The sequence below is a fragment of the Pelobates fuscus genome, chromosome 11, assembly GCF_036172605.1.
Source record: "Pelobates fuscus isolate aPelFus1 chromosome 11, aPelFus1.pri, whole genome shotgun sequence".
In the NCBI taxonomy this organism is placed as follows: Eukaryota; Metazoa; Chordata; class Amphibia; order Anura; family Pelobatidae; genus Pelobates; species Pelobates fuscus.
Genome location: NC_086327.1, coordinates 45,940,397 through 45,957,661, shown reverse-complemented (window position 1 = coordinate 45,957,661; position 17,265 = coordinate 45,940,397). Strand labels below are relative to the sequence as shown.

Below are 17,265 nucleotides of genomic sequence, written 5' to 3'. Positions count from 1 at the left end.
GAAGAGAGTGTCTATACAGGGGGAAGTGTCTAAACTTTAGCTCTTTTAAGCAAGCTCATTCAGATCATGGGTTACCCATTCAAAGGTAGTTGCAGCTATAGTAGGGCTGGCCAAAAGAACATGTTTCCTGTTGATGATGCCAGTTCTCTGAAAGAAAATTTGGAGATGCTAATTTTTACAAACCTCTGATGTAGCGGGAGGTGCAGGACTCCATTCCGTGGCAGCATTTACTTCAGTGTCCAGCGCCCTAGTGGAGGAGCATCAAGATTCCAGCTAGTCATAAAAGTTGTGAAAAGGCGTCAGTTTCATCTACTCGTTAGTAGATTGTTAACATCTTCCCTAACAAGGTCTGCCGAGAGCGACTTGGTCTTCTCAGAACACCTTTATTTATCAATATCGTCTGAATGCCAAATGCATAATTTGGGAAACCTCCTAGCTACTGCTGTTTGTTTTCCATTTCTTGTGATTTAAAAATATGTATATATTTTCAGCAGTTTGCTTATATCTGCTTGGGCATTTCCCAAGTAAAGTGCTACCATGTCTTTGAACGGAATAAATGAATTCTTAATTAAAGTTATATTCCTTTTCTGATAATGAGCAATGGCAAAACTGTAGCTTTTTATGTGACTTGTTTAAGGAAATTAATGTATTATGCTTATAAGAGGTATTTATAGATTTATTAGGATTATATATCTTTATGAAAGTGATATGGTTCTGTTGCACAGCTGTCTTACTATTCCCTCAAAAATTATATATATTTTTTTATTTATTTTTTGCTCTAGCACATTGTGCAAATATAAAACCCTTGAGGGGTTATATTATTAAAGAAAGACCATCTAGTTTTACTGTCCTAGAAACTAGGTTCTCTTACAGAAAACCTATAGGGATGGGATCATTGAAATAGAATGGCTTGAAGCAGTTGTCATATTTCACATTTAGGTGTTTTCTCTTGGACATATTAATTGGTTGAAATATCCTGCCCTACAGCTGCTGACCTTCTTAGGTTAAAGGGCAAATCTAGTTGGATGTAAATTGAACCCAGGTGTCATTGGACAAATCCATTAACTACAATAGGTTTTCTATATTATACAGAATATATATAGTAAGAGATTAATTGCATACACAAAGGTAAATAGACAACTGTGAGCCTGTAATTTAAAAAAAAAAAAACAACAACAACATTTTTTTAAAGGAACACTATATATATACACATACATGTATTCCTGACTCTCTACTGCTGGGATACATGTTTATCCCGTGGATCCCCTCTGTGGAGATAAAAGGTTTTTCTCTGAAAAGGCAGTGTTTACATTGAAACGCCTGTAGGGACAGGCTATAAACACCAGAACCACTACATTAAGCTGTAGTGCTTCTCGTGACTATAGTGTCCCTTTAATTTTACCACTTACGACTGTGCATTTAACAACTACTACACATGAATACACTTAAGGGTATAAACTGATGTGTAAAACAAAAACTAGGCTGTGAAATGTTTACCTCAATATGTATGTGCACCTATTTTCATATTTAACTGTAATAGTGTCATAATGTTCCACAACCGATGCTGCATTATACATTTTTTTTGCTAAAGGGTGAATTGTAGTGAATTGAGAAAATTCTCAAAATTTGCTTTATTCACACCCTGGCTATTTTAGCTTAAATGTGGCAAAACCCTGTGTTAACTCACTTTACTTGTTTTGATACCCATGGACAAGACATGATCCTGGCCTTCAACCACAGAGAAGATATGATGTAACAAGAATGATAATGGCAGTGGGTGTTGGTATATTTGGTACATTGCTTATTCTAGTGGCTATGGTGGTGTAGGATACCATCTCTGCATTCTTTATTTACAGCTGTTATTTTAATATGTAGCCCTTTCAATCAAAAAAAGCCAGGAAATACTTACAGGATCTCATACCAGTAATTAATGTCAACAAACGTAATGTGCTGACGTTAGAAGAACTCATCCGTATTGCTCCTTGTATTTGTGTTGTTTAATGCTAGTGCACAGAAACATGTACACTCTATGCGTTTTGTTTTGACAAAGCTTTAATATGAGATCTTGAAAGTGTGGCTCTTCCCTGTCCCTATGCATATATAAATAACTGAAGGCTTGTAGTATCACTCCAATAGCCATTAAAGTGTAAGCTTACCTGCCATGTTACGGCAGGTAACTTTAAAAAAAAAAAAAACTTTAAGGATAACTGGTAAAGCTAAATAAACTGTCCCTATTATTTTTAGGATTTTTACTCTATTGAATCTGAGAAGAACTCGTTTTTGTCATTTGTGGATCAGCTGGAGACTTCACTCCTTCAACCTTATCACTCCATCTTAGAGAAACTTCAGGTAACCTTTCAATCTAGTCTTTTATTTAAATACCAATCTCTGCAGCTGAGGATAATTAAGTGCATTAGGCATATCTTTATTTATTGGCCTTGCTATAACTCACTGGCTATAGCTGCAGTTTCTGGAAGATGCAACTCCCCCCAAGGTCATGTCAAACTCTCATCCTTTTGAGTCAATAAAAGAAGTGCCATCCAGTTCAATAATGATGGATGTATGCATGATTTAAAAACTTGTGAAAGAAATGTACACTTCCAGGTTAATTTAGTATAATTATTTCTCTATATACTTTCCTTTATAGCGCACTCTCAATGCTGCTTTAATGTGTTTTCAGTGCAAGAGGCACATTTGTTTTAAATGTAAAATGTGCAAATAAGTATTGTAACAGTTGTTAATCTCTGATAATCTACCCTTGGAGTACTGGAAAAAATCTCGCTGTGTTCAGTGCAGACTTGATATATAACGAAAGTGAACCCCGGGCAATGTAAAGCGTTACCATACTATGAGCATGGAGTTTACGAGAGACATTACACAAGGTCTGCTTCCAGCAGAGCGAGAGACCACAGGTTGTCCACACTGAATCACTAGGGATAGGCATGATGCCCCCACCTTCCTGACCCAAAGGTGACCAAAGAATTAAACTATATTTATGTGTGTATGTTTGTAAGTTAAAAAAAAGTTTAAATACAGAAACAAATGTAAGCCCCATCCCACCTGCTATACACCAGAGGTGTCCAAAAGGTAGATACCTAAATATTGTAGAGCTACAACTCCCATGATGCCTTTAGAATGACAAAGGGTTGTGTAAGTTGTATTTTTAGAACATCTGGGGGTCTAACTTTTGGGTACCCCTGCTCTACACAATCTATATCCCTTATCACATAATAAATACCCTACACAGCACCCCTATATATCCCCAGCACACACTACAACAAACTTTATACCATTTTCCTAATACACTAAGGAATGTTGAATTTTTTTTCAATAAATCCTCAAATTATCGCAATTCATATGTTGCATACATTTCTATGGTGTTTTAATTTTTTTTTTTGTATCTGCTGGATGCAGATTAGAAACACTTTCTTCTGTTTGTTATTCACTATTGCTTGTATTGTCTTCCTTCAAGGCACTGTATGATCCTATTAATCCAGATCGAGATGCTTTGCTGGAATCCAGTCTCACAGACTCAGAAAAACTATCCATAGAAAAAGAGCTCTTGGAGCATATGCAGCCAGTGCTGGATCAGGCAAATTTCAATGTTTTGTCAGAGGATGCTCTGGCTTATGCCCTCATAGTGCATCATCCTCAGGATGGAGTACAGGTACAAGATTTAAAACTAAATAAATAAAAGTTGACAGACTGTAGATTGCTTCATTTGTTTTTGTGGCACATAATATAACACTTTGTCGAGAATATTCTCACCTGTTATTTTCGTTTGGGGATGGGATTGGTTATGTTCTGAACATGTCTGCTTTGAACATAGAGCTAAAATATTGTATGTGTCATTTTTCTTACATTAACCCCTTAAGGACCAAACTTCTGGAATAAAAGGGAATCATAACATGTCACACATGTCATGTGTCCTTAAGGGGTTAAACCATGAGAGCATATACAACTTTTTTTTTGAGTTTGAGAGAAAATGCAAATTGTATTTTACATAAGTTTACAGATGGAATAGGGTTATACAGATATATCATTCACATCTCTTTATCTTATTTAAGCATTATTTGTATGTCTTTTTTTTTTTTTAATATTGCTCACAAAATAAAGTTTTAAAATGCTTATTCTATTTTTAGGTTCATGTTAATCTTGATAAATATGAATATATCAAATACTGGGCCCTCGGACAGCGGTTGGGACCCCTATCAATGCAGTTGATTACCAAGAACCAGGATTCCATCTTCTCTAGGTCTCCTCGCACCCCTCCAGAAAGGCAAGACTCATTTCTGGGTGCTCTTCATGTTCAATGTAAATATAGATTGTAATTAAGATAATTTACATTAAAAATTAATATAATAACTCTGACATCTAGTTTATATAGACTTTAAATAAATCATGTTTAATGTAGGGTTCAAGCATTGAGTACATATATGCATTTATTGCAAATGTCTCCAGTTATTAGGTAAGCGCGATAAATGGTAGAAGAGATAGAGGGATACTTTTGTAGACTGATTTGTAAAATTTACCCTTTCCTCTTGGGAAACAAGGGGGGGTGGAGATGTTAGTTTTACAGGCCTGAGCAACACTAGTTTTCAATGCTATTATAGTAGTATTGTGCATGCCTAGCTGAAAGTGGGGGAACATATCAAGGATAACAATTTCTGGCAACCACTTTAAGGAAATACCTGTCACTGAGATAATAGTGTCTTGGATGCTAGACCAGAGAGCAGTAAGGGCAGGTCCAGAAGGTATGCAAATGTATGCAAATAGTTTTAACACAACACCAGTAAAGAAGGAATAATGAAAGAGACATACTCAATAAGCATTAAGGTGTGAAATCTCATTAACCGTTTACAACGTGCTTCCCATTGAGATAGGAATAGAAAGGTCTAATTCTCTTGTGAGAATTGTTTGCATAACTTTTGCTCCCATTTGGCCATCAGTTTGTCAGTTCTGGAGAGATTTGCCAGCAATCTATAACACAATGAAATAGGTTTAACGTTTTACCTAACAGCTCTGGTTGCAGCTGAGTTACCATCTGACGTAATATGTTCTTAACCCTAAAGTTAGTAAATAGTTCTCTATGTGGGAGAGATAATTCTGACTAGTGTAGAAAAGTATTTCATACTAGTTGGATAGAGGAGACCCCTAAGATAAATTCTCCATCACAGGTGGAGAGAGGTAGGTCTGGAGAATACATTTTTAGAGTGCCTATGGGGCTCGCAACAATAAATGTATATGGGAAAGCGCAGCTTGCATGCCTGTCTTTACCAGGTCTGTAAGTAGAACCTTGTAGTCAACAACATACTTGGAAGAATGGGATTTCCTGAATCAGGCATCCATACCTGCAAAGCAATAGTAAATAGAGAGAGGAACGCATCCTTCAGTTTAAACCATAGACGGGGGTCCACATGGCTAGTACTTGGGAAAGGGCTGATACTGTATAAGGTGTTTTTGCTACCGCTCATATCTATGCCACTCAATCTCACTGGTAGCCAGTGTGATTTGTAGAAAATACTTGGAGGTTTTCTCTTCCAGTTGTAAATTTTTCAAACTTTATGAAATATAGACAAAATAGAAGAGGCAGAAGTACAAAATAAGTACAAGATTATGGGGATGATCACAATTTAATGGCTCACCATGCCACAACACCTCCAGCCCCATCCATGGGCGCAGGTGGCTATCAGCAGTTTAATTAATTTAGGATGGTTTTCGATTATAAGAGTACTTCTACTTTTGTTGATCTATATATCCAGATAAGTTCAAGATGTATTTCTCTAATCTACCATTATAAGGCATATAACTGTTTACGGGAATGCAGTTTAGTTTTAAGAATACTTATTTGCAAAGCTTGGGATTTCCCCAAATTGTTGATGTAGAAAGTAACTTCACCATAAAACGTTAGAGGCCTGATTATGTGTGGGAGTGAGTTTGCCGGACAAGTGAGGATGAGAAGGATGTCATCTGCAAGTAGATATTATACATGCCAGAGATGGAATAATCAAGTTTAAGATGATGAAGTAAAGGCTCTAGTGCAAGAATGAATATTAAAGGATAAACGGGACAACCTTGACGTGTGCCATTGGAGATAGATTATGGTTTCTCCAACAATATTGATAACCAGTGGCAGTTTACACTGATCGTCCACAACATTAAAACCACCTGCTTAATATTATGCCTAATAGCAAAAACGCTCAAGTCATGGTCTCCACCAAACCTCTGAATGTGTCCTGTGGTATCTGGCACCAAGATATTTGCAGTAGATCCTTTAAGTCCAAAAAGTTGCGAGAGGCCTCCATGGATTGAATTGTTGTTCTCGCACATCCCACAGATGCTCATTCATATTGAGATCTGGGAAATTTGGAGGCCAAACCAACACCGTGAACTCTTTGTCATGTTCGTCAAACTATTCCTGAACATTTTTTGCAGTGTGGCAGGGTGTATTATGCTGTTGGAGGGGGCCTGTGCCATCAGGGAACACCATTGTCATAAAGGGGTGTATGTGGTCTGCAAAAATCTCTAGGTAGTTGGTACATTTGAAAGTAACATCCACATGAATGTCAGGACCCAAGGTTTCCCAGGCTGCCATCTTCCCATACAGCATCCTATATATAGGAAAATGTGATTTATTAGACTAGGCAACTTTCTTCCATTGCTCCATGATCAAGTTCTGACACTCACATCCCCATTAAAGTAACTTTCAGCAGTGGACAGGGGTCGTCTCCGGCACTCTGACTGTTCTGAGTGCGATACACTAGTATCCTGACACCTTTCTATCGTGGCCAGCGTTCTATTTTTCAGAAATGTGAACTACAGTAGCTCTTCTGTGTAATACAACCAGACAGACTAGTCTTCCCTCCACGCGTGCATCAATGAGACTTGGGTACCCAGTTGTCCTTACCTGCCCCACTTTTAGTAGGTACTAACCACTGCGTACAGGGACACACCACAGACCTGCCTTTTTGTAGATGCTCTTACCTAGTTGTCTAGCCATCACTATATGGCCCTTGTCAAAGTCTCTCAAATCTTTTTGCTTGACCATTTTTCCTGCTAACAACACATGAAATGTGAGAAATGACTGTTCACTTGCTGCCTAATATATCCCACCCCTTGGCAGTTGCTATTGTGATGATATCAATGTTATTCACTTCACCTGTCAATGGTTTAATGTTATGGCAGATCAGTGCCATCAGTGTAATAATGCCGGATTTGGATGGAAATTAATTATTATCATTATTATAATATCATAATATCATTATTACAGTAGCAGACAAGCCTAGTATTGTGCCCCTGAAATAGTACACCCTGTTTGGTTTAAGTAGAGTTCTTCCATTCAACAAATCTGTTGGGGAAATTTCATATTTTGAAATGTCAATTTAACACAATGTAAGGTATTGGAAGAACTAATTACATTTTAAATTGAATGTAATATACTCCCTTTCCTCTTTTGTTAAAAGATGTGTTCACACACCTTTCCTGTTTTTTAGAAAGAAAATTGTATCACTTTTTTTTATCTGTTTTCTTGCCAAAGATATCAGAACAATATAATAGAAAATGTTTGGAATATCTAGCCATAGAAGATTACCTTCCTTTTATATCTTTGTATAGATTTTCTATACAATATATTATTCTTACAGTAATAGTTCTTGAGCTTTTCTTAGATTCTTAATATGTAATCTCTTTCTTACTTCAGGTATGTTTTGGTTATGGAATTAAACAATGTCATTTTGTTACAAGACGTGTCAGTTCATACATTTATTACACGTGTTACAAGACGTGTCCGTTCATACATTTATGTTTGTAGATGAAATTAATATTGTAATATTAATTTACTTCTATTTCGATATATATTTAGAATTCTGTATATGCAAGTATAGTTTCTAACAGAATAGATATATCTGTGTTTCTATCTATATCTGGTCTGTCTATACCAATACTTGCATATACAGAATTCCAATCGTTCAATGATAGACCTTTCCTGCAGTTGTAGAGGACTCCTTGTTTTTAAATTTTTATTATTGCATGCGCGTATATGATTAAGTGTACACATGAAGATTACATTTATATGTATCACAGTGTGTGTGTGGTTGCGTTAAAGTTAACTGTAATTCATAAGTAATTTAAATTATGCAGTGGTTGACCCCGATTTCTAGGGCATACTTGCCAAGGCCTTCCCAAAACGTAATGGGAGCTACACTATCCTTATTTATGTTGGCTTTGCAGGATGTTTAATATACCGAATAGGTAACAATTAAACTTACTCTATGTTGCACTCAAATTGGTATACACTTGTATATATTTAAATGCATCTATCATATAGGGAACATGGGAGAGACCGTGCACATTCAACTTTTACATTCTTTTGAAAATCCAGGGATTTTTGCAGATGAGGAGGGGGAACTCTTATGTCCCTTAGCATATAGTCAGGTGCCTCGGAGCCCTCCTCGAAAGAAGGTATGTGATCATTACACTGCTTTCTCTTGAATATTAAACTCTCACCAATAAATGTTGACCCCCATCACTTTTTAGTTTAGCATTTTTGTTGAAAGGAGGTTTCAGCTGCAGGTAGATCAGACTAACTGCTAACTTGGGTTCTTTTGTAAGAGTTTTTTTTTTTTTAATATTGGTTTACCTCTCTACATCAACGTGCAGACAATTTTTTGCCAGGGCAGAGGTCAGTCCTGAGCAGTAAATTCTACCATGTGTGTGTATGCACAGAATAGAAATACAATATTTGTCTACTAATAAATTTAGTCTGTGTCTAACCATTACACCTTATTCTCTAATAATCCTTGAATTATTGACAGGGAACTGTACTTTTGTCAAGGAAATTGCATTTTTTTTAGACCAAAGTAGCGAGCCGAGTTGGATAAATTCCCAGTTTGGCTATTTTGGCCTAACATTCTTTTGCTAATATTGCTTTTTTCCCTTAAGTAACTTCTTTCTTTTTGCTCCATATAGGCGTTATTTTAAACGTGTTTTAGTAGCAGCTCGTCCTAGGAATTCTCATATGGTGCTTAAGTGCTTTAAGGACATACCGCTTGAAGGCTTGGAACAGCTTCTCCCTGTGATAAAAGTCCGCACATCCAGCTTCGATCGCACTTTGATTAACACCATGCTTGTGGTCAGCGGATGTATTGTCTTTGTCAATGTGGGCATGGTGGTGCTCACAGATCTGAAGATTGGCATGTCCCTACTCTTATTCTGTTTTGTTGGATTTATGACTTTCCGAACTTGGAAGGTAAGATCATTAAATTAAGTATTTAACCCCCTTAAGGACCAAGCTTAATTTGTTTTTCACTTAAGGATTAAAGCAATTTTTGCATTTCTGCTCTGTGTGTGTTCAGTTGACAGCTTTCACGTTTTATTCTACCAACACATATTATATACCGGTTTTTAAAGGGCAAAATGGATTTTAATTTGATGTTACATGTAGTTTGATGTTACAGTAAAATTTATAAAAGTGTAAATTTCTATTGAAATCTGCACTTTTTCCTAAATGAAAAAAAGGACTTTACACATAAAGCTTTTCAGCAAGCTAAAGTGCTCTAAGGGTCTGGAGTGTGCCTTTAATTCTAATCTTAATCCTAACCCTATAAATAATGTTAAAATAATTTCCTCTCCTGCTGTCAACAGATGAATTCCCTTGCTGATTTCAGCAGAGGGATTCCATTGCTTGCCCTAATCCTAATCCAAACGCTAATCTGAAACCCTATAAATAATGTTAAAATAATTTCCTCTCCTGCTGTCAACAGATGAATTCCCTTGCTGATTTCAGCAGAGGGATTCCATTGCTTGCCCTAATCCTAATCCAAACGCTAATCTAAAACCCTATAAATAATGTTAGAAGGATTCCATCTGGTGATGTCAACAGAATCATTCCCTTGCTGATTTCAGCAGAGGGATTCCCTTGCTGGCCCTATTTATAGTCCAAACGCTTATCTGAATCCTTGTCCTAAAATTAATTCTAAACCAATCTTAAAAATAAATGTAACGATAAACCGAATACTAAACCTAACATGTATTCTAATCTTAATCCGCAATTTAATCCTAATCCCAAAGGTTTTTCTCTGCTTATATCAGTAGCGATATTAGCAAAGGGAATTTGAAACTAAAACAGAGTGGCATGTTGCTGCCATCTATTGGCTATTTTCAGTATGACAGCTTTATATCTTTAACATTGACATAGTACTGTGTTTCCCCAAAAATAAGCTTTAGCTAATTTTCAAAAAATGCTCGTAATGTAAGCCCTACAATGAAAATAAGCCCCAGTTGCAAGTTGCTTGTTTGCTAATCTATGTTTGGGGACATCTCCGAACATAGATTTGCGGGATTCCTTTTGTGAGTTAGCTAATCTATGTTCGGGAAAGTTTCCCTGAACGTAGATTCGTTGGATTCCATGTACTATTGAACTGGTCTATGTTCGGAGGAACTCCTAGTGCATGCTTGCTACCATTTTTCCCTGAAACAAGACATCCCCCGAAAAAAAGCTCTAGTGTGGTTTTCAGGGTAAAAAATAATATAAGACCCGGTCTTATTTTCGGGTAAAAAAGAGCTGTTTCTGTATGGAGCTTATTCATTAAACATGCTGTTTAGATGAGCTGACACCAGAGATATGAAATGGTGGTCAAAATAGTGTTGTGTTGAGTGCAGAGCTTTGTCACTATTCTGTAACAAAGCTTGAGTTGAACTTTTTTCTTACAATAAAACAGGAGTTCCCAGTGATAACCCCAATATCTTCATACTGATGGCAGGATAGTGCCTGTTTGGACGGAATGCTCTGTCACCTCTGAGAGCTGGAATTGGTCAATTGGATCAGTGGATAATGTCCATTGGGATAATGTTTACGTTTGCACAATGAGTTCAGATCAGTATGTTTGTGTGTGTGAAACAGGAAATATACAATTGTTAGTTTTTCCTCTTTTATACAATTTTCCATCAAGGATATTTAAAACCGGTACCCCAAAATAATTTTTCACCAGTTGTTAAATTAACTTATCAAATTACCTTGAAGTAGTTCTTACTGTGACGTTTTTCACTTGTACAGACCACCATTTTTGCCATTGTAAGTCTTTGTCATGTGTTTAATGTTGATGTCTTTCAGGTCTTTTCTCAGCGGCGTAAAACTCATTCACTGGAACTTGCCCACATGCTATATTACAAAAGTACTTCTAACAATGCTGAGCTGCTTGCGGCGCTCACATTGAGGGCTCAAGAAGAGCATGCAAAGGAGGTGATCTTAGCACAAACCATACTGAAGCACCTTAATAGTCATGATAATGAAGCAAAAATGGGTATGTGCAAGAGTAAAACTACATCTAAAAATGTTTTGATTTTAAGTTGTTTTATATAGATATGCTACAGTACTCAACCTGTAGCACTCCAGCTAGTTTTAAAATGTGTTTTTGTTGCCTGGCTTTGAGTGTTTTAGTTCATCCAACACTGTATGACTACAGACTGGCCCCCAAGATAGCATTTTACAACGTATTAAAAGGTTATAAACGGAGGGGCGGAGCCAGCAGCCGCACGGAACGGACGTGTCCCTTGGGAGCTCCGCTCAAGCCGGGGGAAAAATAAGCAATTACTGCCCCAAAACCCAGACCACGTCGACCCCACATCAACCCCACCGACCTACCAAGGTAATGGGGCGAAAAAGCAAAAAATATCGGGTGGAAAAACACCCATCCACCGCCGACATTGGCGAACTTCTGTGGAGGCCGCAAGCATCCTCCAGGCCTGTCATGGCGCCGCTCTCCGACGCACCGTCCAGATCATCCAGTGAAGACTCCCTCTCAAACCTGGAACTGACAATAGAGTCACAGAGAGCAGGCAAGCCTAAGGCACAGGGCAGCCCCCCAGTCACTGAAGATCGACTGAAAGTCCTCCTTGATGATTTACGCCGACATATTGCGGCAGACATCAACTCATTCAAAGAGGAAATCCACGGGGTGTCAGTGAGACTGCATGACACAGAAATCAGCACAGCAGCACACGAGGCTCGCATCAACAGCCTGGAGACCGAGCTGACAAAGACAAAAAATGACCTGACCCAAATCCAGCACCAAGTTGCAGCTATGGAAGATCGCAGGCGGTGGAATAATGTAAAGATAAGGGGCCTGGCTGAGAGTGTTACAATGGCAGAATTCCCCCACCTCATTCGACGACTGCTTTCCAGCCTATTCGCTCCAAAACAAGCCAAAGCCATGATGTTGGAGGGGTGCTACAGGCTACCACAACCGCAGATGAACTCCCAGCAAACTACCAGGGATGTAATCGTACGTTTCCAGCACGGCCCGGACAGGCAGGCTTTCCTATCAGCGGTCCGCACCACCTCCCCATTCCAATTTGAGGGACATTCCCTGCTGTTCTATCCTGACATATCCCGGGCCACCATGACATGGCGGAGGTCCCTAAAACCGCTAACCACAGTTCTGTTAGAGCAGAAGAAACCTTACAGATGGGGGGCACCACGAAGCCTTCTGATCCCTCATGGGACTGGGACTCTCAAAGTTACCGACATCTCTGAAATGGGCAATATACTCCAACAACTCGGACTCCCCCCCCGCCGAGACGGGGCCGCAGCCACCAGCGCCTAGGTCGAAGCAGACATGGGACCTGGCTACAATCCGCCCGTTTGTCCCGACTACCCAAAGAAACAACACGGATGCCACCGGGACAACTTGAACATTCTACACTACCACGCAATGTTTACACCAATGCTATTATCCAAGTTCATGTTTAATATGTTATACTTTTTATTTTTCTCAATGTTTGGATATTTAACTCTGCATAATGTGTGGTCTGATACACGTCCCTAGAGACACGTACATTCTAACTCTCACTTGCTGGCCTTGGGGTCTACGTACCCCTCTCCCTACCCCCCCACCCCGATCACTGATTTCAGCATTAAGTCACATACTAGAGCGGGTGTTCGCCTCTTGTACCTTGTTAACTAATGTTCATACCCTCACTAGTTGTTCACAAGAGGCTCATGGCCGTGTCTGCCCCATTGAAATAACGGATCCTACCGATGCCACTCCTGAGAAGGGTAGTCGGCCTAGTTTAGCTGAGTTGATCAGCTACTGTTTTATGAATATCTTTACTGTAACTCCCTCAGACCGGGCGTAATCCACAAAGTAAATAATCATAAATTGTACTGGTTTTGTCATACAAAGTTGCTTTTTCATACGCCCTACCTGTAACTTGATGGTACAATACCCCCAGTATACATAGTCCGGTCTATGGGTTAATCTCAGACTTGCTAGAGATAGCCTGTTTTCTTACATTCTTAAACGAAATACAGCTCAATTACTTTTCTACTACTATAAATACAAAAATGTGCCGAAATATGTTTGCCATACCACTGTTCAATGTATAATGAAACGCCTGCATCAGCTATTGTGGCAATGCAGGTAACCTGTATACAACATGCACAACTAAAATAAAAATTAAAAAAAAAAAAAAAAGGTTATAAACATAGATGACAAATGTAATCTAGAACTGAACCTACAGTCATAAAAAAGTGGGAGCAAGATCTTAAGATCAAGATTGATCAATATGAATGGGAAAGATCCCTTGACATCACATACAAATATATACCATTAACTTAAGAGAAACACAGTATAAGGTACAGAACAGATGGTACTGGGTACCGGCAAGACCAGAGAAATTGAAAGATATTAGCAGAGATTCAGATATTTACTGTTGGAGGTGCGGAAAAGACAAAGGAAGTATGATGCATATGTGGTGGAATTGTCCATTAATAAGAAGCTGTGGGAAAATGTATTCACATTTATAGAAGATATAAGTAATAGGAAACTAGAAAGAAGCCCAGAACTGGCTCTACTACATTTAAAGATGAAAAATACACAGAAAGATATCCTTCCTATAACTTTACATATACTAGCTGCAGTAAAACTAATGATTGCGGAAAAAACTGGAAAACAAGTAACATTCCTAAACTGGAGACATCATTAATCGAGCAAATCATCTGGCAATGGAAAAGGGCTGCCAAAAAAAAGAACAAACAAAGAGAAAGATCACCTGGGAATATTGGCAAAAAAAAACATTAAAACCCTCTAGAAGCATGTATGATTATAATCAGATAAGGTTAATAAATAGATTTCAATGTGTGACTCTCTCTCAAGGGATAGTTAGGTGACTTTATGTGTGTAAATGTAATGAAAATTAGTAATTTATTACTGACACTATAATGATTTAATAATCTGTACTTTATAATTCTGAAAGTAAACCGGTAAAAAAAAAGAAAAAGGAAAGGAAAAAAATGGGGAAAGAAAAGAAAAAAGGGAAGAAATATAGAAGTTACTGTTATATAGGAGATAAAAGGCCACTTGCACGTATTATTTTGTGTGTGTGTTTTTGTATAAGAGAAAAATTCAATAAAAAAAAGTTATAAACATACCTATAAACTTGCTAAAGCTCGTGGAGCAACTTATTGCTCGTTCTTGTCCTTTGTGTCGGTGAGAGTTTTCTTTTGTCTGGAATTGAGCCACAGCTCCAACAATACTTTTTCATAATGTCATAGGTTGCTAATGATAACTAATTTCACTTGTAATTGATCATAACATTTGTAAATCAAATCTCTCACAGATTTTTCTTAATATTCTTTCAAGATCCTAGAACAGTTGATCAAATCAAAGAGAGGGCGGAGGCCTGGTTGCAAGCAAAAACAGGACTGGAAATATATTTTCCTGCAGAACGAGCTCTCCAAAACCTTAAGCTGTTGAATAAGACACAGTAGAAGGCGATCATCAACATTACAAGAAAGCACAAATGAGACATTGTGTTTCAAGGATTGTGGTCACAACTGTTGAATACTGTTGATCAAAAAGTTTATTGCACTTATTTTGTTGGAATGAACCATGCTGCTGCTGTTCTTGTGTGTTAATCATAATGTAAACTTTAAGAAATATTTCTTATGATTGTTCGGTGACTGTCTCTTCTTCTGATGCTTGTCCACAGGTCAAAGAACTCTTGAAATATGTATATATCTGTTCTTGTGCTTATGTTTATGGTTGCCACTGTGCGTTTATATTTATGTAGTAACTCCTTATAAAAGAAAAAATATCCTTTGTGTAGCAACTGCTGTAAGGTATTGATGCAAAAACTTTAAAAAATATATATATTTGATGACCATGATGTTTGATGCACATTTGTTTGGTAAGTATGGTGGTTCTCAAACCATCAAGGCACCCCTACCAGTCCAGAATTTTGGTATTACCCAGTTGTGTCTAAGGTGTTGTTTTTACAACTGGGTAATTCCAAAATCCTGGACCTTCAGGGGTGCCTTGAGGATTGTTTTGGCAACCACTGGGTTAGTATCTCAAAATATTTAGTTTTTACAATCACTACAGGCGTTTTAGAGTAAAACTCGGTCACGGTGCTGGGAACAAGGTGAGTAATATTTATATAACTCTAATGTTGACACCACAAAGGAAGGTGGACATAGGAAGGAAACCTATAGGCCGAAATAACTATTATTATTTTTGGGACTATATGTTCCATTTAAAGGGTGCTGTAATAGTGAACTTTATATAATTTGTTAATTTGCTCTGAATGTGTAGGAAATTGATAAATCATTCTTATACAAAATTCTGAAGATTTCAGATTCCTTTTGTAGGTATCAAAAGGGGAAGGGTAGACACGCTCACCATTAAGTAAAAGACACCGATTTTTTGCAGATAACGTACCTTAATAAAATGCATTCACAGCATATCACAAATTTAACCAGGTGTTGAATGTTCCAATATAATCTCACTGTACATGTTTTGTCCTGGCAGGACTTGAGGGTACCCAAGTGTCTACTAAGAGGAAGTCCTGCTGTGATGAAACGCGTAGGGTGAGGCTATATGGAACATGCAATACCTGGTTAAATTTGTGTTATGATGTGAATGTCTTTTTATAAATCTCCATGCAATAAGTTAGTGTCTTTTACTTAAAAATGACGAACGTTTCTGGACTATCAATGTCTCCTGCTTTATTTGTAGCTTTATGGAGAGTCATGAGTATTTTTCCTACCCCGGCTGCATAAAGGCAATATTTAACGGTTCTATTTATTTGTCGCTTGTTTGCTACATATCTATTTTTATGGAATTGTGTATGTAGTTGATAACAGATTAATTTTTAAAATACAGCACGTGGGTAAATAGGTGCATAACAATGCAAGGCCTATTTTGTAGTAATGCTATTCCAATATATCTTTATTCATGGATATTCGTCTCAGAATTGTTTGGATGTGGTCCTTAAGCTCTGGGTATGACAGCTGTTACCGGTCCTCCAGAAATATTCTCTGGCTGCGGAGAGTGTTTTGCTCCACCCACTCCGATGAACCCAAGGGGTTCTACATACATATTGCTAGTACCATCTACTTTTGTGACGGAACTGCTCTCCTACAGAGTTATTCACAAGAATAAGAATTTACAGTGAATTTGAAATTTAAGGTCTAAATAGCTGAACTTGAAAATTTCTTTAATTCAGGTATGCTTCCAGTTCAGCTACTTGGCCTTAAAATGTAAATTCATTTTGAATCCTCACTTTAGTGAATAACCCTGTTAGTTACTAAGTTATGTCTTGTCATTATAAAATGTGGCTGTCCTCCTTTCTTCACATGCACCAAGCCAACATAGTTCGTGTATGTGATTGCCACTTATATGCCATGATTGGTTGGAATTAACAGACCGAGAATTTTTACTATATGCATCGAGTTTAGATTTCTATGTTCTATTTATATATTTAAGCAACTGTTTGCAATAGCATGCTACATATATTTTTTTATAATATATACTGTGCACTTGTTTTCAGTGTACCATTTACCGCATTAAACCATCTATAATGTAGAGTCTCATTTTTATTGAAAGGAAAAATCCAGAATAAGACAATATATCCATTCAATATGCACTTCTGATGTTTCATTAGCAGCCTTCTTCAACTAAACACTAATACATTTTACTAGGAGCAACTAAAAAGTTGAATCACAGCTGTAATCCCATTTTTTCCCATGTGTCACCACCCTAATTTCCTGTTGTGAATCAACTTTCTCTGATTAGTAATTTTGCTGCAGTCACAAGCTGTTTCTTTATTGTACATCCAAATTTTTTCTTTAGACCAAAGAATTTATCTGTAGCGACTTTTAATTGATATTATTATTATTATTATTGGTATTTATATAGCGCCAGCTTATTCCACAGCGCTTTACAATAAAAGGTGATATGACATGCAATTAAATGACTGTCCTAATAA

General features: G+C 37.5%; 1 protein-coding gene across 1 annotated transcript in view; it reads left to right on the top strand.

Annotated features, from left to right (window-relative positions):
• The window catches only part of TMEM143 (transmembrane protein 143), a 28,270-nt gene extending 11,433 nt beyond the window's left edge, over positions 1–16,837 (top strand). The window contains exons 3-8 of the mRNA XM_063435834.1: positions 2,245–2,349; positions 3,473–3,667; positions 4,143–4,279; positions 8,968–9,247; positions 11,111–11,300; positions 14,640–16,837. Coding sequence (XP_063291904.1) covers positions 2,245–2,349; positions 3,473–3,667; positions 4,143–4,279; positions 8,968–9,247; positions 11,111–11,300; positions 14,640–14,767 — 1,035 coding nt within the window. The 3' untranslated portion in view covers positions 14,768–16,837. The remainder of the gene's footprint in view (positions 1–2,244; positions 2,350–3,472; positions 3,668–4,142; positions 4,280–8,967; positions 9,248–11,110; positions 11,301–14,639) is intronic.
• Positions 16,838–17,265: the final 428 nt, after the last annotated feature.